Source organism: Anomaloglossus baeobatrachus, chromosome 3, assembly GCF_048569485.1.
Source record: "Anomaloglossus baeobatrachus isolate aAnoBae1 chromosome 3, aAnoBae1.hap1, whole genome shotgun sequence".
NCBI lineage: Eukaryota > Metazoa > Chordata > Amphibia > Anura > Aromobatidae > Anomaloglossus > Anomaloglossus baeobatrachus.
This window is the reverse complement of record NC_134355.1, coordinates 694,640,421-694,662,817: the sequence shown is the minus strand read 5'-3', so window position 1 is coordinate 694,662,817 and position 22,397 is coordinate 694,640,421. Positions and strand designations below refer to the sequence as shown.

General features: G+C 48.0%; 1 protein-coding gene across 1 annotated transcript in view; it reads right to left on the bottom strand.

Annotated features, from left to right (window-relative positions):
• The window catches only part of DPYSL5 (dihydropyrimidinase like 5), a 132,156-nt gene that overhangs the window by 30,361 nt on the left and 79,398 nt on the right, over positions 1 to 22,397 (bottom strand). Inside the window, exons 7-11 of the mRNA XM_075341335.1 lie at positions 8,224 to 8,299; positions 4,032 to 4,188; positions 3,581 to 3,722; positions 3,334 to 3,476; positions 2,964 to 3,171 (exon numbers count right to left, since the gene is read on the bottom strand). Of these exons, the coding sequence (XP_075197450.1) occupies positions 2,964 to 3,171; positions 3,334 to 3,476; positions 3,581 to 3,722; positions 4,032 to 4,188; positions 8,224 to 8,299 (726 nt within the window). The remainder of the gene's footprint in view (positions 1 to 2,963; positions 3,172 to 3,333; positions 3,477 to 3,580; positions 3,723 to 4,031; positions 4,189 to 8,223; positions 8,300 to 22,397) is intronic.

The following is a 22,397-nucleotide window of genomic DNA, read 5'->3' as shown; positions in this document are numbered from 1 at the left end:
TCCATCCCCCATGCTGCGCACCCCCCATCGTGCTCCATCCCCCATGCTGCGCACCCCCCATCGTGCTCCATCCCCCATGCTGCGCACCCCCATCGTGCTCCATCCCCCATGCTGCGCATTCCCATCGTGCTCCATCCCCCATGCTGTGCACTCTCCATTGTGCTCCATCCTCCATGCTGCGCACCCCCCATCGTGCTCCATCCCCCATGCTGCGCACTCCCCATCGTGCTCCATCCCCCATGCTGCGCACCCCCCATGTGCTACATCCCCCATGCTGCGCACCCCATGGTGCTCCATCCCCCATGCTGCGCACCCCATGGTGCTCCATCCCCCATGCTGCGCACCCCATCGTGCTACATCCCCCATGCTGCGCACCCCATCGTGCTCCATCCCCCATGCTGTGCACTCCCCATCGTGCTCCATCCTCCATGCTGCGCACCCCCCATCGTGCTACATCCCCCATGCTGCGCACCCCATCGTGCTCCATCCCCCATGCTATAATAGTTCTCCTATTATACTCAGAGAGGAGTATAATAGGAGGATTATAATAGGAGGAGTAGTCCTGGGGGGAGAGGAGTATAATGCCGGCTCCCTGCACATGTGTACCGGGAGCCGGTGTATGCTGGTAACTATGATACACATCGGGTAACTAAGGGACCTTAGTTACCCGATGTGTATAATGGTTACCAGCGTACACCGGCTCCGTCACGATCCCAGCATCGCAAGGTTATGTCTGGCGATGCGTGTGGACGGCCGGGGCGAGCGGCCAAATCATGCGGAGGGCGGGGCCAGGCCGAGGCGAGCGACCACTCCGTGGGGGGGCGGGGCCAGGCCGAGCCCAGCGGCGACCAATCCGTGGGGGGGCGGGGCCAGGCCGAGCCCAGCGGCCAGACGGTTGTCACTGTAATGACACTCACCGTGACACAATTTTGGACCAAGACAGACAGAATAAGGCAATTATATATATAGATATATATATATATATACACACACACACACACACACACACACACACACACACATATACATATATATACACACATATACACACACACATACACATATATATACACACACACATATACATATATATACACACATACATACATACATACACACAGTACAGACCAAAAGTTTGGACACACCTTCTCATTTAAAGAGTTTTCTTTATTTTCATGACTCTGAAAATTGTAGATTCACATTGAAGACATCAAAACTATGAATTATCACATGTGGAATGAAATACTTAACAAAAAAGTGTGAAACAACTGACAATCTGTCTTCTATTCTAGGCTCTTCACAGTCGCTCCCTTTTGCTTTGATTACTGCTTTGCACACTCTTGGCATTCTCTTGATGAGCTCCAAGAGGCAGTCACCGGAAATGGTCTTCATTTCACAGGTGTGCCCTGTCAGGTTTAATAAGTGGGATTTCTTGTCTTATAAATGGGGTTGGGACCATCAGTTGTGTTGTGCAGAAGTCTGGTGGATACACAGCTGATAGTCCTACTGAATAGACTGTTAGAATTTGTATTATGGCAAGAAAAAAGCAGCTAAGTAAAGAAAAACGAGTGGCCATCATTACTTTAAGAAATGAAGGTCAGTCAGTCCGAAAAATTGGGAAAACTTTGAAAGTGTCCCCAAGTGCAGTGGCAAAAACCATCAAACGCTACAAAGAAACTGGCTCACATGAGGACCGCCCCAGGAAAAGAAAACCAAGAGTCACCTCTGCTGTGGAGGATAAGTTTATCCGAGTCACCAGCCTCAGAAATCGCAGGTTAACAGCAGCTCAGATTAGAGACCAGGTCAATGCCACACAGAGTTCTAGCAGCAGACACATCTCTAGAACAACTGTTAAGAGGAGACTTTGTGCAGCAGCCTTCATGGTAAAATAGCTGCTAGGAAACCACTGCTAAGGACAGGCAACAAGCAGAAGAGATTGTTTGGGCTAAAGAACACAAGGAATGGACATTAGACCAGTGGAAATCTGTGCTTTGGTCTGATGAGTCATAATTTGAGATCTTTGGATCCAACCACCGTGTCTTTGTAGAAAAGGTGAACGGATGGACTCTACATGGCTGGTTCCCACCGTGAAGCATGGAGGAGGAGGTGTGATGGTGTGGGGGGGCTTTGCTGGTGACACTGTTGGGGATTTATTCAAAATTGAAGGCATACAGAACCAGCATGGCTACCACAGCATCTTGCAGTGGCATGCTATTCCATCCGGTTTGTGTTTAGTTGAACCATCATTTATTTTTCAACAGGACAATGACCCCAAACACACCTCCAGGCGGTGTAAGGGCTATTTGACTAAGAAGGAGAGTGATGGGGTGCTACCCCAGATGACCTGGCCTCCACAGTCACCAGACCTGAACCCAATCGAGATGGTTTGGGGTGAGCTGGACCCCAGAGTGAAGGCAAAAGGGCCAACAAGTGCTAAGCATCTCTGGGAACTCCTTCAAGACTGTTGGAAGACCATTTCCGGTGACTACCTCTTGAAGCTCATCAAGAGAATGCCAAGAGTGTGCAAAGCAGTAATCAAAGCAAAAGGTGGCCACTTTGAAGAACCCAGAATATAAGACATATTTTCAGTTGTTTCACACTTTTTTGTTAAGTATTTCATTCCACGGGTGTTAATTCATAGTGTTGATGCCTTCAATGTGAATCTACAATTTTCAGAGTCCTGAAAATAAAGAAAACTCTTTGAATGAGAAGGTGTGTCCAAACTTTTGGTCTGTACTGTATATACACTCTATATATACACACACGTTGACTGTACATAGGGTATAAATGCTGGTGAAAGAAGTTGTAGAGCGTCCATCACTGAATGTGATCATTTATGGCCTGTGATGGATCCTCTCTCTGTCCCCCATCCTTTTCTCCTGGACCCCAGACTCCCTTATGTATCGGCCCCTGACCACCTCCTATTCCCGGACCCCAGACCGCTCTGAGATTTGGGCCATCACCTTTTCTTTCTGTATCATCTTCTTATATAAATAATCTGGGTAAGTTCTCATGGGGAAGAAAGCTCCGGAGCCCTCGGCACACATGAAGACCCCGTTCTCGTAGACCACACGGCCACGGCTGATGGTGACCAGGGGCACGCCGTGGCATCGCATGTTCTCGTACAGGTTGATATCACCACCCTGGATCTGGGTGCTGGCAGAGATAGTCCTGGAAAACAGAGAAGAGAGGTAAGCACAACTCTACAGGACCCGGAGTGACTGCTACCTCCACCCCCCTATAGACACACCCCTGAGAATGCTGATGATATCATCCAGTATACCAGTGTATATTGTGGGATCAGTATCACATACACATCTCAGAACGATCTACCTTGTAGCTTCGGGGTCCCAGACCACCACGTCTGCATCTGCTCCGGGAATGATGCGTCCTTTACGCGGATACATGTTATGAATCTTGGCTGCGTTGGAGCTCGTCACCGCCACAAAACAGTTCTCATCCATCTTACCGCCCACCTGTAGGACGTACAGGAGCTCAGGACACCAACCTTATATACAGTATATACTATATATATATGACACCATGAGCTTCGGGGCAGTCACGCCAGCCTCAGACTCACCACTCCGCGCTCCCAGATGACGCTCATGCGGTCCTGCACGCCTCCTACGCCGTGAGGGATTTTGGTAAAGTCGTCTTTGCCCATTGCCTTCTGTTTGGTGGTGAACGTCCGATGGTCCGAGGCCACCACATTCAGGGTGTCACTGGTGGAAAACGCAAGGCAGTCATGTAAGGATCAGAAGCCAATTGGAAGCATCCTGAGATGATTGTGGGCTCCCCTAGATTCTGCACCCCAAGTTATCCCGAATCCACCCAATAACCGCCCCCCTTCCAGTCCTCCGTGCCGTGTATAGGCCCATCCTCGCATCCTCGCCTGTAAGTGGAGTCCTGACCCCTCTGAGTTTTTGGACTTTACAGGAATTGTTGTGGGTTCTGCTTACAGTCCCCCCCCCCCCCCCCCCACCATATATCCAGATGGGCCACAGATCGAGGCCGGCGGGCCGCTCACTTACTTGGCCAGCAGACTCATGAGGTAATTGGGGGTGTTGGCGTCCAGACGTAGCGGGGGGACAGTCACGTAGGCGGCAGCGTGAGACCAGTCCTGGTGGTAGTAGTGGAGGCCGTTCAGTGTAGCGTGGGCCAGCGTGGTTTCTGCATAAACTGGTTTCCCTGTAGTTAAAAAACAATCATAATTTAGGCCATTTTTCTGGATTTGTTCTCGTTCTAGAGTTTTCTAGTGTCGGAGTCTGCGCTGCTCTCATCCGTCCTCATCAGTGCAGCACGGCAGGATGGTGCTGAGCGGCTGATGTTAGGTCCCACCACTGGGCTTCCAGTGGGCAGACCTGGAGGGAGGGAGCTGGTGGTCTACCCAAGGACAATCCGTCATTGGCACCGCAGAGGGAGCTCCCTCCTTTGTGACTGCGGCATCTGAGGAGTCACCTCTCCGGAGTCGGTGGCCACTCGGCTCAGTCACTCCGTACAGCTGGGACTGAGGAAGGTCCGAGCGGGAGATCCCCCAATAACATCCAGGGAACGACACGGACAACTATCTACATCCTAACACAAGGCTGCCTCTAATAATACAGTATGATGACGGGAGGGAGGGATCACACCATACCTGGGGGGCAGATTATTTTTTTTAATTTAAAATCATGTATTTTTCCCTCCGCTCTCTATACAGACACATCTGCAGGTTTTTCCCTGCGCTCTCTATACAGACACATCTGCAGCTTTTTCCCTCTGCTCTCTATACAGAGAGATCTGCAAGTTTTTCCCTCCGCTCTCTATACAGACACATCTGCAGGTTTTTCCCTCCGCTCTCTATACAGACACATCTGCAGGTTTTTCCCTCCGCTCTCCAGAATAATGAGAGAATGTTTTCCGGCATTTTTCTTCCTTTCTGCATAGTGCAGTTTCCTCCAGGTCATTAGTATTTGGTGGCATTGCCCTTACACTGTGTGACTTGGGGGAAATATTTTGGATCCTTCCAGAAGCTTCTCACAATAGTTGGTGGAATTTGGGCGGATTCCTCCTGACAGATCTGGTATAAACTGAGCCATGTTTGGAGGTCGCCGCTTGCACCGGCCTTTTCAGCTTTGCCCATACATTTTCCATAGGATTGAGATCAGGGCTTTGTGATGGCCACTCCAAAACACTGACTTTGTTATTCTTAAGCCCCTGTGTAACCAGTTTGACAGTAGCTTCGGGTCATTGTCCATTTGGAAGAAGCATTTCCGCCCAAGTTTTAAGTTTATGTCTTGAGATGTTCTTCAGTATGGCCACATAATCTTCTCTCTTTATGATGCCATCTATTGTGTGAAGTCACCAGTCCCTCCTGCAGCAAAACAACCCCACACCATGATGCTGCCGCCCCCGTGTGTCACAGTTGGGATGATGTTCTGAGGCTTCAAAGCTTCTCCCTTTTTCCTCCAAACGTAACAATGGTCATTATGGCCAAACAGTTCAATTTTAGTTTCCTCCTGCCACAGGACGTCTCCAAAGATTAAGCTCTGTGTTCCTGTGTGCATCTGCAAACATTAATCTGAGTTTTTCTGTGTCTTTTGGAGTAATGGCTTCTTCCTGGCAGTGTTTTTTCAGCCCATGTGTATACAGGACTCATGTCACTGTGGATAATGACACCATCTTACCAGCTTCCGCCAGCATCTTCACAAGGTCTTTTGCTTTTGTTCTTGGGTTGATCTGCACTCGTCTGACCACAGCACGCTCATCTCTGGTGCACAGAACCCGTCTCTTCCTGAGCGGAATGATGGTTGGACATTCCCATCTTGTTTGTACTTGTGTATAATTGTTTGTACAGATGAATGAGGCACCTTCAGGAATCTGGAAATTGCCCCCAAGGATGAACCAGACTTCTGCAAGTCCACAATTCTCTTCCTGAGATCTTGGCTGATTTCTTATGACTTTCCCATGATGCCACACAAAGAAGCCGTGTGTTTCAGGTGCATTACAATACATCCACAGGTGCGTCTGTAATTAACCCAGATGTGGCCAATAAACCCATCAGAAGCTTCCAAAGACATGACATCATCACATGGGCGGTCCCATATTGTTTAACACTAGAACTACTGACTTTTTTTTTTGACTACTTGAATACATAGAACGAAGTAGTCAAAATGACTACCTCAGTAGTTCTAGTGTTAAAGGCACAGTGCTCTTAGTGTATGGAAACTGCACTATGCAGAAAGTAATAAAAATGCCTGAAAACATTCTCTCTCTTTGCAGCTGCAGATGTGTCTGTATAGAGAGCGGAGGGAAAAACCTGCAGATGTGTCTGTATAGAGAGCAGAGGGAAAAACCTGCAGATGTGTCTGTATAGAGAGCGGAGAAAAAACCTGCAGATGTGTCTGTATAGAGAGCGGAGGGAAAAACCTGCAGATGTGTCTGTATAGAGAGCGGAGGGAAAAACCTGCAGATGTGTCTGTATAGAGAGCAGAGGGAAAAACCTGCAGATGTGTCTGTATAGAGAGCGGAGAAAAAACCTGCGGATGTGTCTGTATAGAGAGCGGAGGGAAAAACCTGCAGATATGTCTGTATAGAGAGCGGAGAAAAAAACCTGCAGATGTGTCTGTATAGAGAGCGGAGGGAAAAACTTGCAGATGTGTCTGTATAGAGAGCGGAGGGAAAAACCTGCAGATGTGTCTGTATAGAGAGCGGAGGGAAAAACTTGCAGATGTGTCTGTATAGAGAGTGGAGGGAAAAACCTGTAAATGTGTCTATATAGAGAACGAAGGGAAAAACCTGCAGATGTGTCTGTTTAGAGAGTGGAGGGAAAAACCTGCAGATGTGTCTGTATAGAGAGCGGAGGGAAAAACCTGCAGATGTGTCTGTATAGAGAGTGGAGGGAAAAACCTGTAAATGTGTCTATATAGAGAACGGAGGGAAAAACCTGCAGATGTGTCTGTTTAGAGAGTGGAGGGAAAAACCTGTAAATGTGTCTATATAGAGAACGGAGGGAAAAACCTGCAGATGTGTCTGTATAGAGAGTGGAGGGAAAAACCTGTAAATGTGTCTATATAGAGAACGGAGGGAAAAACCTGCAGATGTGTCTGTATAGAGAGCGGAGGGAAAAACCTGCAGATGTGTCTGTATAGAGAGCGGAGGGGAAAACCTGCAGATGTGTCTGTATAGAGAGCGGAGGGAAAAACCTGCAGATGTGTCTGTATAGAGAGCGGAGGGAAAAACCTGCAGATGTGTCTGTATAGAGAGCAGAGGATAAAACCTGCAGATGTGTCTGTATAGAGAGCAGAGGGAAAAACCTGCAGATGTGTCTGTATAGAGAGCAGAGGATAAAACCTGCAGATGTGTCTGTATAGAGAGCAGAGGATAAAACCTGCAGATGTGTCTATATAGAGAGCGGAGGGAAAAACCTGCAGATGTGTCTATATAGAGAGCGGAGGGAAAAACCTGCAGATGTGTCTGTATAGAGAGCAGAGGGAAAACTTGCAGATGTGTCTGTATAGAGAGCAGAGGGGAAACTTGCAGATGTGTCTGTATAGAGAGCAGAGGGGAAAACCTGCAGATGTGTCTGTATAGAGAGCAGAGGGAAAACTTGCAGATGTGTCTGTATAGAGAGTGGAGGGAAAACCTACAGATGTGTCTGTATAGAGAGCGGAGAGAAAAACCTGCAGATGTGTCTGTATAGAGAGCGGAGGGGAAAACCTTCAGATGTGTCTGTATAGAGAGCGGAGGGGAAAACCTGAAGATGTGTCTGTATAGAGAGCGGAGGGAAAAACCTGCAGATGTGTCTGTATAGAGAGCGGTGGGGAAAACCTGCAGATGTGTCTGTATAGAGACAGGAGGGAAATACCTGCAGATATGTCTGTATAGAGAGCGGAGGGAAAAACCTGCAGATGTGTCTGTATAGAGTGCGGAGGGAAAAACCTGCAGATGTGTCTGTATAGAGAGCGGTGGGGAAAACCTGCAGATGTGTCTGTATAGAGAGTGGAGGGAAACTAAGGGTTTACACTGTACATGTGCAGTGTGTTTGTATTCAGCTCAGAATGACAGGATGGGAGTAGAGCGCCATTTCGTCAGTGTAAATGCTGATTTCCATGTGCTCATTATTTCATCCCGCGAATCTTTGCTTCTCACAGTTTACAGATTTGTATCTGTACACATATATATGTGGTGACTTCAATTTCCTGGGTGGACACTGCCCCAGCTCGCCCCAGCCGTGGATCTCACCTTGCATTTTGGCAGAAGCAATGACGTCCCCTGCAGACATACTGGAGACGTTCACCAAGTACACAGGGCAAAAAGTCTAAGGAGCAGAGACAGAGAGGAGGCTGCAAGGTTAGTAGAGCGAAAAACACAGGAATCAGAATTAGTCGTTAAGAAGCTGCAGTAGATATCACACACGGGAGCGGCGTCACAGTAAGTATCACACACGGGAGTGGCGTCACAGTAAGTATCACACACGGGAGCAGCGTCACAGTAAGTATCACACGTGGGAGCGGTGTCACAGTAAGTATCACACACGGGAGCAGCGTCACAGTAAGTATCACATGCGAGAGCAGCGTCACAGTATCACACACAGGAGCGGCGTCACAGTAAGTATCACACATAGGAGCGGTGTCACAGTAAGTATCACACACGGGAGCAGCGTCACAGTAAGTATCACACACGGGAGCAGCGTCACAGTATCACACATAGGAGCGGCGTCACAGTAAGTATAACACACAGGAGCGGCGTCACAGTATCACACACGGGAGCGGCGTCACAGTATCACACACGGGAGCGGCGTCACAGTAAGTATCACAGATAACAGCGGTGTCACAGTAAGTATCACACATAGGAGCAGTGTCACAGTATCACACACGGGAGCAGCGTCACAGTATCACACATAGGAGCGGCGTCACAGTAAGTATAACACACAGGAGCGGCGTCACAGTATCACACACGGGAGCGGCGTCACAGTATCACACACGGGAGCGGCGTCACAGTAAGTATCACAGATAACAGCGGTGTCACAGTAAGTATCACACATAGGAGCAGTGTCACAGTATCACACACGGGAGCAGCGTCACAGTATCACACATAGGAGCGGCGTCACAGTAAGTATCACACACGGGAGCAGCGTCACAGTAAGTATCACATGCGAGAGCAGCGTCACAGTATCACACATAGGAGCGGCGTCACAGTAAGTATAACACATAGGAGCGGCGTCACAGTAAGTATAACACACAGGAGCGGCGTCACAGTATCACACACGGGAGCGGCGTCACAGTATCACACACGGGAGCGGCGTCACAGTAAGTATCACAGATAACAGCGGTGTCACAGTAAGTATCACACATAGGAGCAGTGTCACAGTATCACACACGGGAGCGGCATCACAGTAAGTATCACACACGGGAGCAGTGTCACAGTAAGTATCACAGGGGAGTGGTATGACATTAAGTATCACACACAGGAGCAGCTTCACAAAAAGCAGAATCACATATAGTAGTATCACATTATATACAGTAGGTAAAAAAAAAGTAGTTAATATGACACAAAATTTCTAAGTAAATATATTTCTATAGGTGCTACTGACATGATTTTCTCAGCAGATGTCGGTAACAACTCATCCAATCCAAATAAGCAAAGAAATCAAACCATAAATGTCCAGATATTAAGTTTTATGTAATCATGAGAAATGACACATGTAAAAGTATTGAACGCATGAAGAAAGAGGTGCAATAAGAGCTGGAAAGTCATGACACCAGCTGATATCTATCAGTAATTAAAAAATAATCCTGCCACTTAGTGATTATCTGATTCAACTGATGTCTCATTATCAAGGTGCCACACAAGAAACATCTCATGATGAGTAAAACCAGTGAGCTGTCTCATTATCACGTTGCCACACAATAAACATCTCATGATGAGTAAAACCAGTGAGCTGTCTCATTATCACGTTGCCACACAATAAACATCTCATGATGAGTAAAACCAGTGAGCTGTCTCATTATCAAGTTGCCACACAAGTAACATCTCATGATGGTTAAAACCAGTGAGCTGTCTCATTATCAAGGTACTGTGACGACATGGACACCCAATGCCTCTCATGGGTTAAAGTTTCTTAAAATTCAGCCAGACGTCATTGTTCTTCTGTGTGCTCTCATGTTTGCTTAGCTATTGTTCCTCCAGACTCTTCCAGTAATCATTGTATTGTAGTTGTATATTGCTAATGTGATTACCTTAGTAGCCATTATCTAGTCTGTGCATTCCAGACTACATGTATACCCTCAGTCTTTCTGTGGACATCATTTGGATGAACATTGTCCATGCAGCTTGAGATTCATCCAATGGGAGAGGCGATCTTGTCCAACCAATCGATGAGGACGCAGTGTGCCCAGAGTTAGGGCTGTGGCTATAAGAGAGGACTTCTTTAAGCCACCAGGTTGATGAAGGTGGATGAATGCTGATGGATCCAGTCTAAGCTCCTAGGAGCTGACTAGAGGATCAGGATACCTTGTGGCTTCAATCTAGGGACTCTGGTTCCGGTTGGAGACCATATCCACAGTCTAGGGGTTTCGACTCCGGCTGCCAGGATTATATCATCAAACCAAGGACTACTTAAGGAGGAAACCCAGGTTGGGACAATTTGGTCACCTGGCTACAGACTTTGCAGACCTTACACAGCTTCCTAAATCTGGCGCTATTCCTTTCTCGGTGGGTGCCCGCCGAAAGCGGGGTGCTGCTGGATTAGAGTAAGTGGCCCTGGAAGCTCTGAGGCATGGACATTCTAAATCCCTGGTGAGCCAGCGGAAGGGTGAGACCCTGTTGCCTGTTACATTCTGTGGTTTTGCTGGTTATGTGTTATGTGCCGTTAATCGTTTGGGGATACAATAAAGTCTAATTATTGTGGTTCCCTCACCCTGTGTTGTCTGAGTAGTGTTACGCCCACGGTTAAGGAGGCCGGCGTTCAGTTGGGATGAGCCATGAGCCACGCTGTCTTTCTAAAGGCGGCTGGTTCAGTGGACGAGAGCACCCACTGAGCCCCGTGTCTCCACAGGTACGACACAATAAACATCTCATGATGGGTAAGACCAGTGAGCTGTCTCATTATCAATGTGCCACACAAGAAACATCTCATGATGGGTAAAACCAGTGAGCTGTGTCATTATCAAGTTGCCACACAAGAAACATCTCAACATGGGTAAAACCATATAAGAAACAGGAGGAAAGCAGGTTCTCTGTACATTGTCCTGAGGAAGGGGACGGATATGTCCCTGAAACGCGTAGACCTGAGAAAATATAAAAAAAGGGATTTACTAACACCTTCTGGACTCCTGTGGTTTGGCACGGTATTTAAACCTGCTTTCCTCCTGCTTCTAATATTGTCTCATCACTGCGGGACCGCTGCCTTCCACGTTATATCCATGCTCTATAAGGGGTTGTGACTGGCACAACCAGACCAGGTGAGTGTTTTTGCTAACATTCACCCCCACCTGTTTACCGGGTAAAACCCTATTTGCGCCTATTTCTCCACAGCTTCTCTCTCTGATGGGTAAAACCAGTGAGCTGTCTCATTATCAAGGTGCCACACAAGAAACCTCTCATGATGGGTAAAACCAGTGAGCTGTCTCATTATCAAGATGTCACACAAGAAACATCTCATGATGGGTAAAACCAGTGAGCTGTCTCATTATCAAGGTGCCACACAAGAAACATCTCATGATGGGTAAAACCAGTGAGCTGTCTCATGACCTTCACAACCTTATTCTTGCAAAACATACTGATGGCATTTGTTACAGAAGAATTTCTAAACTCCTGACGGTTCCCGTGAGCTCTGTTGAGGCCATGACTCGGAAAGAACATAATTTCACCATAAACCGGCCATGACCAGGAACTCGCTGCAAGATTTCAGACAAAGGACTGAAAAGCATTATTAGAAAAGTTGTCCAAGAGCCAAGGACACCAGTGAAGGGCTACAAGAAAGACCAGGAATCAGCAGGTACAATTGTTTCAAAGAAAAACAGTAAGCATTGTACTCCCCCTCCATGGCCTGTATGCACGCTCCTGCATGCACACCCACCGCGCAAGACTCCATTGCCAAACAAAAAGCAGGTTCAAGTGCGTTTACTCCTCAACATTTAGACAAGCCTGTGAAATATTGGAGAATATAGTTCAGATGAGACCAAAACTGAACTCTTTGGATGTCATAATGTACACAAAGTTTGGAGGCCAAAAGGTACCGCCTATCATCCCAAAAATACCTTTAACAGAGAAGTGTGGAGGTTGGAACTAGTGGTGAAGAGCACTAAAATGCTACTTACTCAAATTGAGCAAAACGTCTGTGGCCAACAAAAAGGAGTCCTGGAGGTCTCTACTCAGGGTACAGATGGTACAACAAGGACCTTCTGGCATCCGACTCCGATTTTGCTCCACCTAAGGTGGGCGGCAGTTCCTCCTGTGCCGGCTCAGGGCATCAGGCAGCCCCAAGGCTTCAGATTGAAGTAGGCGCTTCCAAATACTTTTCTTTATTTTCTTGGAGGCCTTTGACAATCATTATTCATGAACCATGTGGGGGAAAACTCTCCAACCCATCCCAGGAAAAGTTATCATCATGTGGCCATTGCTCAAAATGTTTTGAGGGTCATCAGGCGGCCCTCACCCATACTTTTTAGAGAGCAAGCAGCCGGCTCTCACGCAGCTTCACTCAAGGTTTTGAAGACTAGCAGGTGGCCCTTCAAAAAATAATTTTTTTTTGGGGCTACATATTTTATTTTCAAAAATAAAAACATACAGTTTTCATGCAGGAGCACAATGCACACGGTCATCCATGAGACCTAGCTTCCGGTCTTACTTTGCAAGCGGCACAGACAACAATCTTGAAGTCTAAACAGTATGAACAGGTGGTTGGTTGAATGGCAGATAATCCTTCCAGTCTGTTAACCAGCACCACCCTGTCTTCCACGCGGTCCAGTCTCAGTAGCCAAGTAACCATTGTCACGGGGTCCTTCTCCGATATCACACAATCAACAGAGCGAGAGATGAGTGAACAATCTAAAGAACATTTATTCCAAGCAATCCAGAATGTCCATAAAATAATCTGCCACACAGAGGGTAAAATAGTCCAAGAACACGGATACAGTCCAGTAAGCAATAAGTGTCCAGGTCTCTCAGCTTCTCCCACAGAGGATCAACCTTCCTGCTTGTCTCTTCTCCTTCTCAGCCAGACTGAATAATCCCCCAGGTAAGCAGAGAGTTTGGGTGGATTCTAGGCCCCCTCCCCCACACCTAAGGACATAATCACTGCAGGGGGTTATTAACCTGCAGACAGGACAAATAATAATAATAGAATTGCCAGAGCACCACCCCTAAAATACAAACCTACACAAAATTACACACAACCGACAATATCACACCATCACAACCATATAATCCTCACCCTGATGCCCTTCCTCCCACCAAGGTGAACCCAGGAGACAAGTAATCCTACACTCAGACACTCCATGGACCAAGTCTTTACATTTCCATAGATTCTAGCCTTGCAGGTTTCAAGAGAGACATGAGGAGATCGTGTGTAGTGATGCCCAAATATTTTAGTAGCCATGGTCAGAAGAAGACTATGGCAATTCATATATCAAGCAGTAGATGATGACAAACACGGTGCCTAACAAATCATGTAGTTAAGTCAACGAGAACCAGAGTGTGGAAGTGGAAGACGAGATGGTGGACGATGAAGTCACTCACCGACCCTGGGAAGGTGCCATCCAGAGCGAGCACAGTAGTTGTGGTGGGATCAGTAGCACCGCAACTGGCAGGTAGAGGTAGTGGGGTGGCCAGAAGAAGTGTTATGTTCTTACAACTACTCCCAAAGGGGTAAAGGTAACACACTAAAAACTGCAACTGACCCTGCCGGTTCCTCTACAGACTACAGATCCCAACCCTGCAGTCCCTACTGATTCCTGCTGGAGCTGGAACAGCCCTGACCACAGGCACAGACTAAACAATGGAAGCTCGGGCCTATGCCACCTGATTGGCCATCAAGCACGTCACGTTCCTCCTAAGGAACCAGAGGGCAGAGTGGAGAAAAAAACCAGCAGAGAAGTGGCTGGACTTCAAAATGAGAATATCACCGGCAGGACGATCGTAATGAGGGCAGCACCCAAAACGTGATTGGGCAGACAAACGAGTAAATTCACATGTTACCCTAATAAAGCCAAAGTACGGATAACAGAAAATAAACACCGGAGCAAAAGGTGAATCTACTGTGGGCAGCGGACGGTGAAGCCGACCACTGTATCAAGGGCTAGAATCCAGACACATGACAAGGAGAAGGCGGACAGCTGTTTCCCACACACCGCAAGATCCCAGGGCAAGGGTTAGTTGCTCGGTGTACGCCCACACATCCCTTTTCATCCAAAAAAGGGTATACAGTTCATGCTTTATTATGTATTTTTGTCGCCTCCTCCTCCACCTTATATACAGGGTCATCAGGCGATCCTTACTCAAATTTTGGAGGCTCATCAAGTGGCCCTCACTTAACTGAGAAATCTTTGAGGAATCAACCGAGATGGTTAGTGGCGATGACGCCATAATCAGTGCAACCATCCCACTTCTGTGTCTACTCAAACGCTCGCTGCTCAGAATTCGTAAGGAAGCTATGAACCTCCGATCCTCACAAGATCTCCTTCTCTACTCCCCTCTCATCTCCTCTTCCCACAATCGCGTACAAGATTTCTCCCGTGCCTCCCCCATACTCTGGAACGCTCTGCCACAACCCATCAGACTCTCACGTACCTTGGCAAGCTTCAAAAGGAACCTGACGACCCACCTCTTCCAACAAGCCTACCACCTGCCGTAACCCTCAGTCTGATGCAGCGCCGCACAATCAGCTCTACCCTCACCTACTGTATCCTCACCCATCCCTTGTACACTGTGAGCACTCGCGGACAGGGACCTCTATCCTCCTGTAGACTGTGAGCCCTCGCGGGCAGGGACCTCTCTCCTCCTGTAGACTGTGAGCCCTCGCGGGCAGGGACCTCTCTCCTCCTGTAGACTGTGAGCCCTCGTGGGCAGGGACCTCTCTCCTCCTGTAGACTGTGAGCCCTCGCGGGCAGGGACCTCTCTCCTCCTGTAGACTGTGAGCCCTCGTGGGCAGGGACCTCTCTCCTCCTGTAGACTGTGAGCCCTCACGGGCAGGGACCTCTCTCCTCCTGTAGACTGTGAGCCCTCGCGGGCAGGGTCCTCTCTCCTCCTGTAGACTGTGAGCCCTCGCGGGCAGGGACCTCTCTCCTCCTGTAGACTGTGAGCCCTCGCGAGCAGGGTCCTCTATCCTCCTGTACCTGTGTGTCTTGTACTGTTTATGATTATTGTACTTGTCCCATGGCATTGATGGCGCTATAATAATAAATAATAATAATATGAATGTGGACCGGGTGGAGCTGGAGAGAATACACAGGATGCTACGTGCTTGTATATCCTGACTGATTACCCTGGAGACATAATTTATGCACATCTATGGTGATTTCTTTGCCTGTGTGGATTGAATGGGTTGTTACCGACATCTGGTGAGAAATTCATGTCAGTAGCAGCTTCAGAAATATATTTACTTAGAAAATTGGTGACGCTTTCAATACTTTTTTTTACCCGCTGTAAACAGTTCTGTGAGGAAAAATGTAACACAAGAGGCGTCCAGCCGCAGAGCTGGTTATTGTCATTAATTATAAAGCAAAGCGAATGAAGAAAAGGGAAATGTAAATCCCATCAGGTTTTGGGGACCGCCCGCGCCACATCTGGAAGCCGCCATCCGCAGAGACATCGTATAACTACCTGACGTTTTGTTGCTGCGCTCGGGCACGGTGTATGACCAGAGACATAAAACTGTTCGTCTTCTACAACCTCACCCTTGTAGCAGAGATCAGCTGTTCCTCACCCAGGTTTAAGCCTCCCACACAGCTGTTTCTGTTTCAGTTAATGATTTTTAATCTACATATTAAAATGATCATAAGACTCTCATTTGGCAAAACTGGTTTCTTATACACCGGATTATATCACGCTGACGTTATAGAGGTGGAGAGCGGTCACGGTGACGGGATTACACTTCTCTTCTGGAGAGACAATTTGAATATTTCCCAGAGGGGCATTGCAGCTATAAGTCCCCTTACCTGGCAGCCAGACTGGCTTGCAAAGTCTCCTTAAGGAGAATAGTGTTCCCCCGTGGAATTTTAGGGGCATTGCAGCTATAAGTCCCCTTACCTGGCAGCCAGACTGGCTTGCAAAGTCTCCTTAAGGAGAATAGTGTTCCCCCGTGGTCCCCACATAGCTTTCTCATGAGCCAGATCAGACACCCCCATACTTTGCACTGATGAGGGGCAAGCACCCCGAAACACCGTGTCTGCAAATTGGGATTCTGATCTGGCTTATATATCCTGAGTCATATTGCAAAGGATTGTCGAAAATCCACTTGTGACTTTTAGGATCGCTACTTCCAATAGGTGGCGCTGTGCTAGAGTTTGTCTCCTTTACTGGAGAGACAATTTGAATATTTCCCAGAGGGGCATTGCAGCTATAAGTCCCCTTACCTGGCAGCCAGACTGGCTTGCAAAGTCTCCTTAAGGAGAATAGTGTTCCCCCGTGGAATTTTAGGGGCATTGCAGCTATAAGTCCCCTTACCTGGCAGCCAGACTGGCTTGCAAAGTCTCCTTAAGGAGAATAGTGTTCCCCCGTGGTCCCCACATAGCTTTCTCATGAGCCAGATCAGACACCCCCATACTTTGCACTGATGAGGGGCAAGCACCCCGAAACACCGTGTCTGCAAATTGGGATTCTGATCTGGCTTATATATCCTGAGTCATATTGCAAAGGATTGTCGAAAATCCACTTGTGACTTTTAGGATCGCTACTTCCAATAGGTGGCGCTGTGCTAGAGTTTGTCTCCTTTACTGGAGAGACAATTTGAATATTTCCCAGAGGGGCATTGCAGCTATAAGTCCCCTTACCTGGCAGCCAGACTGGCTTGCAAAGTCTCCTTAAGGAGAATAGTGTTCCCCCGTGGAATTTTAGGGGCATTGCAGCTATAAGTCCCCTTACCTGGCAGCCAGACTGGCTTGCAAAGTCTCCTTAAGGAGAATAGTGTTCCCCCGTGGTCCCCACATAGCTTTCTCATGAGCCAGATCAGACACCCCCATACTTTGCACTGATGAGGGGCAAGCACCCCGAAACACCGTGTCTGCAAATTGGGATTCTGATCTGGCTTATATATCCTGAGTCATATTGCAAAGGATTGTCGAAAATCCACTTGTGACTTTTAGGATCGCTACTTCCAATAGGTGGCGCTGTGCTAGAGTTTGTCTCCTTTACTGGAGAGACAATTTGAATATTTCCCAGAGGGGCATTGCAGCTATAAGTCCCCTTACCTGGCAGCCAGACTGGCTTGCAAAGTCTCCTTAAGGAGAATAGTGTTCCCCCGTGGAATTTTAGGGGCATTGCAGCTATAAGTCCCCTTACCTGGCAGCCAGACTGGCTTGCAAAGTCTCCTTAAGGAGAATAGTGTTCCCCCGTGGTCCCCACATAGCTTTCTCATGAGCCAGATCAGACACCCCCATACTTTGCACTGATGAGGGGCAAGCACCCCGAAACACCGTGTCTGCAAATTGGGATTCTGATCTGGCTTATATATCCTGAGTCATATTGCAAAGGATTGTCGAAAATCCACTTGTGACTTTTAGGATCGCTACTTCCAATAGGTGGCGCTGTGCTAGAGTTTGTCTCCTTTACTGGAGAGACAATTTGAATATTTCCCAGAGGGGCATTGCAGCTATAAGTCCCCTTACCTGGCAGCCAGACTGGCTTGCAAAGTCTCCTTAAGGAGAATAGTGTTCCCCCGTGGAATTTTAGGGGCATTGCAGCTATAAGTCCCCTTACCTGGCAGCCAGACTGGCTTGCAAAGTCTCCTTAAGGAGAATAGTGTTCCCCCGTGGTCCCCACATAGCTTTCTCATGAGCCAGATCAGACACCCCCATACTTTGCACTGATGAGGGGCAAGCACCCCGAAACACCGTGTCTGCAAATTGGGATTCTGATCTGGCTTATATATCCTGAGTCATATTGCAAAGGATTGTCGAAAATCCACTTGTGACTTTTAGGATCGCTACTTCCAATAGGTGGCGCTGTGCTAGAGTTTGTCTCCTTTACTGGAGAGACAATTTGAATATTTCCCAGAGGGGCATTGCAGCTATAAGTCCCCTTACCTGGCAGCCAGACTGGCTTGCAAAGTCTCCTTAAGGAGAATAGTGTTCCCCCGTGGAATTTTAGGGGCATTGCAGCTATAAGTCCCCTTACCTGGCAGCCAGACTGGCTTGCAAAGTCTCCTTAAGGAGAATAGTGTTCCCCCGTGGTCCCCACATAGCTTTCTCATGAGCCAGATCAGACACCCCCATACTTTGCACTGATGAGGGGCAAGCACCCCGAAACACCGTGTCTGCAAATTGGGATTCTGATCTGGCTTATATATCCTGAGTCATATTGCAAAGGATTGTCGAAAATCCACTTGTGACTTTTAGGATCGCTACTTCCAATAGGTGGCGCTGTGCTAGAGTTTGTCTCCTTTACTGGAGAGACAATTTGAATATTTCCCAGAGGGGCATTGCAGCTATAAGTCCCCTTACCTGGCAGCCAGACTGGCTTGCAAAGTCTCCTTAAGGAGAATAGTGTTCCCCCGTGGAATTTTAGGGGCATTGCAGCTATAAGTCCCCTTACCTGGCAGCCAGACTGGCTTGCAAAGTCTCCTTAAGGAGAATAGTGTTCCCCCGTGGTCCCCACATAGCTTTCTCATGAGCCAGATCAGACACCCCCATACTTTGCACTGATGAGGGGCAAGCACCCCGAAACACCGTGTCTGCAAATTGGGATTCTGATCTGGCTTATATATCCTGAGTCATATTGCAAAGGATTGTCGAAAATCCACTTGTGACTTTTAGGATCGCTACTTCCAATAGGTGGCGCTGTGCTAGAGTTTGTCTCCTTTACTGGAGAGACAATTTGAATATTTCCCAGAGGGGCATTGCAGCTATAAGTCCCCTTACCTGGCAGCCAGACTGGCTTGCAAAGTCTCCTTAAGGAGAATAGTGTTCCCCCGTGGAATTTTAGGGGCATTGCAGCTATAAGTCCCCTTACCTGGCAGCCAGACTGGCTTGCAAAGTCTCCTTAAGGAGAATAGTGTTCCCCCGTGGTCCCCACATAGCTTTCTCATGAGCCAGATCAGACACCCCCATACTTTGCACTGATGAGGGGCAAGCACCCCGAAACACCGTGTCTGCAAATTGGGATTCTGATCTGGCTTATATATCCTGAGTCATATTGCAAAGGATTGTCGAAAATCCACTTGTGACTTTTAGGATCGCTACTTCCAATAGGTGGCGCTGTGCTAGAGTTTGTCTCCTTTACTGGAGAGACAATTTGAATATTTCCCAGAGGGGCATTGCAGCTATAAGTCCCCTTACCTGGCAGCCAGACTGGCTTGCAAAGTCTCCTTAAGGAGAATAGTGTTCCCCCGTGGAATTTTAGGGGCATTGCAGCTATAAGTCCCCTTACCTGGCAGCCAGACTGGCTTGCAAAGTCTCCTTAAGGAGAATAGTGTTCCCCCGTGGTCCCCACATAGCTTTCTCATGAGCCAGATCAGACACCCCCATACTTTGCACTGATGAGGGGCAAGCACCCCGAAACACCGTGTCTGCAAATTGGGATTCTGATCTGGCTTATATATCCTGAGTCATATTGCAAAGGATTGTCGAAAATCCACTTGTGACTTTTAGGATCGCTACTTCCAATAGGTGGCGCTGTGCTAGAGTTTGTCTCCTTTACTGGAGAGACAATTTGAATATTTCCCAGAGGGGCATTGCAGCTATAAGTCCCCTTACCTGGCAGCCAGACTGGCTTGCAAAGTCTCCTTAAGGAGAATAGTGTTCCCCCGTGGAATTTTAGGGGCATTGCAGCTATAAGTCCCCTTACCTGGCAGCCAGACTGGCTTGCAAAGTCTCCTTAAGGAGAATAGTGTTCCCCCGTGGTCCCCACATAGCTTTCTCATGAGCCAGATCAGACACCCCCATACTTTGCACTGATGAGGGGCAAGCACCCCGAAACACCGTGTCTGCAAATTGGGATTCTGATCTGGCTTATATATCCTGAGTCATATTGCAAAGGATTGTCGAAAATCCACTTGTGACTTTTAGGATCGCTACTTCCAATAGGTGGCGCTGTGCTAGAGTTTGTCTCCTTTACTGGAGAGACAATTTGAATATTTCCCAGAGGGGCATTGCAGCTATAAGTCCCCTTACCTGGCAGCCAGACTGGCTTGCAAAGTCTCCTTAAGGAGAATAGTGTTCCCCCGTGGAATTTTAGGGGCATTGCAGCTATAAGTCCCCTTACCTGGCAGCCAGACTGGCTTGCAAAGTCTCCTTAAGGAGAATAGTGTTCCCCCGTGGTCCCCACATAGCTTTCTCATGAGCCAGATCAGACACCCCCATACTTTGCACTGATGAGGGGCAAGCACCCCGAAACACCGTGTCTGCAAATTGGGATTCTGATCTGGCTTATATATCCTGAGTCATATTGCAAAGGATTGTCGAAAATCCACTTGTGACTTTTAGGATCGCTACTTCCAATAGGTGGCGCTGTGCTAGAGTTTGTCTCCTTTACTGGAGAGACAATTTGAATATTTCCCAGAGGGGCATTGCAGCTATAAGTCCCCTTACCTGGCAGCCAGACTGGCTTGCAAAGTCTCCTTAAGGAGAATAGTGTTCCCCCGTGGAATTTTAGGGGCATTGCAGCTATAAGTCCCCTTACCTGGCAGCCAGACTGGCTTGCAAAGTCTCCTTAAGGAGAATAGTGTTCCCCCGTGGTCCCCACATAGCTTTCTCATGAGCCAGATCAGACACCCCCATACTTTGCACTGATGAGGGGCAAGCACCCCGAAACACCGTGTCTGCAAATTGGGATTCTGATCTGGCTTATATATCCTGAGTCATATTGCAAAGGATTGTCGAAAATCCACTTGTGACTTTTAGGATCGCTACTTCCAATAGGTGGCGCTGTGCTAGAGTTTGTCTCCTTTACTGGAGAGACAATTTGAATATTTCCCAGAGGGGCATTGCAGCTATAAGTCCCCTTACCTGGCAGCCAGACTGGCTTGCAAAGTCTCCTTAAGGAGAATAGTGTTCCCCCGTGGAATTTTAGGGGCATTGCAGCTATAAGTCCCCTTACCTGGCAGCCAGACTGGCTTGCAAAGTCTCCTTAAGGAGAATAGTGTTCCCCCGTGGTCCCCACATAGCTTTCTCATGAGCCAGATCAGACACCCCCATACTTTGCACTGATGAGGGGCAAGCACCCCGAAACACCGTGTCTGCAAATTGGGATTCTGATCTGGCTTATATATCCTGAGTCATATTGCAAAGGATTGTCGAAAATCCACTTGTGACTTTTAGGATCGCTACTTCCAATAGGTGGCGCTGTGCTAGAGTTTGTCTCCTTTACTGGAGAGACAATTTGAATATTTCCCAGAGGGGCATTGCAGCTATAAGTCCCCTTACCTGGCAGCCAGACTGGCTTGCAAAGTCTCCTTAAGGAGAATAGTGTTCCCCCGTGGAATTTTAGGGGCATTGCAGCTATAAGTCCCCTTACCTGGCAGCCAGACTGGCTTGCAAAGTCTCCTTAAGGAGAATAGTGTTCCCCCGTGGTCCCCACATAGCTTTCTCATGAGCCAGATCAGACACCCCCATACTTTGCACTGATGAGGGGCAAGCACCCCGAAACACCGTGTCTGCAAATTGGGATTCTGATCTGGCTTATATATCCTGAGTCATATTGCAAAGGATTGTCGAAAATCCACTTGTGACTTTTAGGATCGCTACTTCCAATAGGTGGCGCTGTGCTAGAGTTTGTCTCCTTTACTGGAGAGACAATTTGAATATTTCCCAGAGGGGCATTGCAGCTATAAGTCCCCTTACCTGGCAGCCAGACTGGCTTGCAAAGTCTCCTTAAGGAGAATAGTGTTCCCCCGTGGAATTTTAGGGGCATTGCAGCTATAAGTCCCCTTACCTGGCAGCCAGACTGGCTTGCAAAGTCTCCTTAAGGAGAATAGTGTTCCCCCGTGGTCCCCACATAGCTTTCTCATGAGCCAGATCAGACACCCCCATACTTTGCACTGATGAGGGGCAAGCACCCCGAAACACCGTGTCTGCAAATTGGGATTCTGATCTGGCTTATATATCCTGAGTCATATTGCAAAGGATTGTCGAAAATCCACTTGTGACTTTTAGGATCGCTACTTCCAATAGGTGGCGCTGTGCTAGAGTTTGTCTCCTTTACTGGAGAGACAATTTGAATATTTCCCAGAGGGGCATTGCAGCTATAAGTCCCCTTACCTG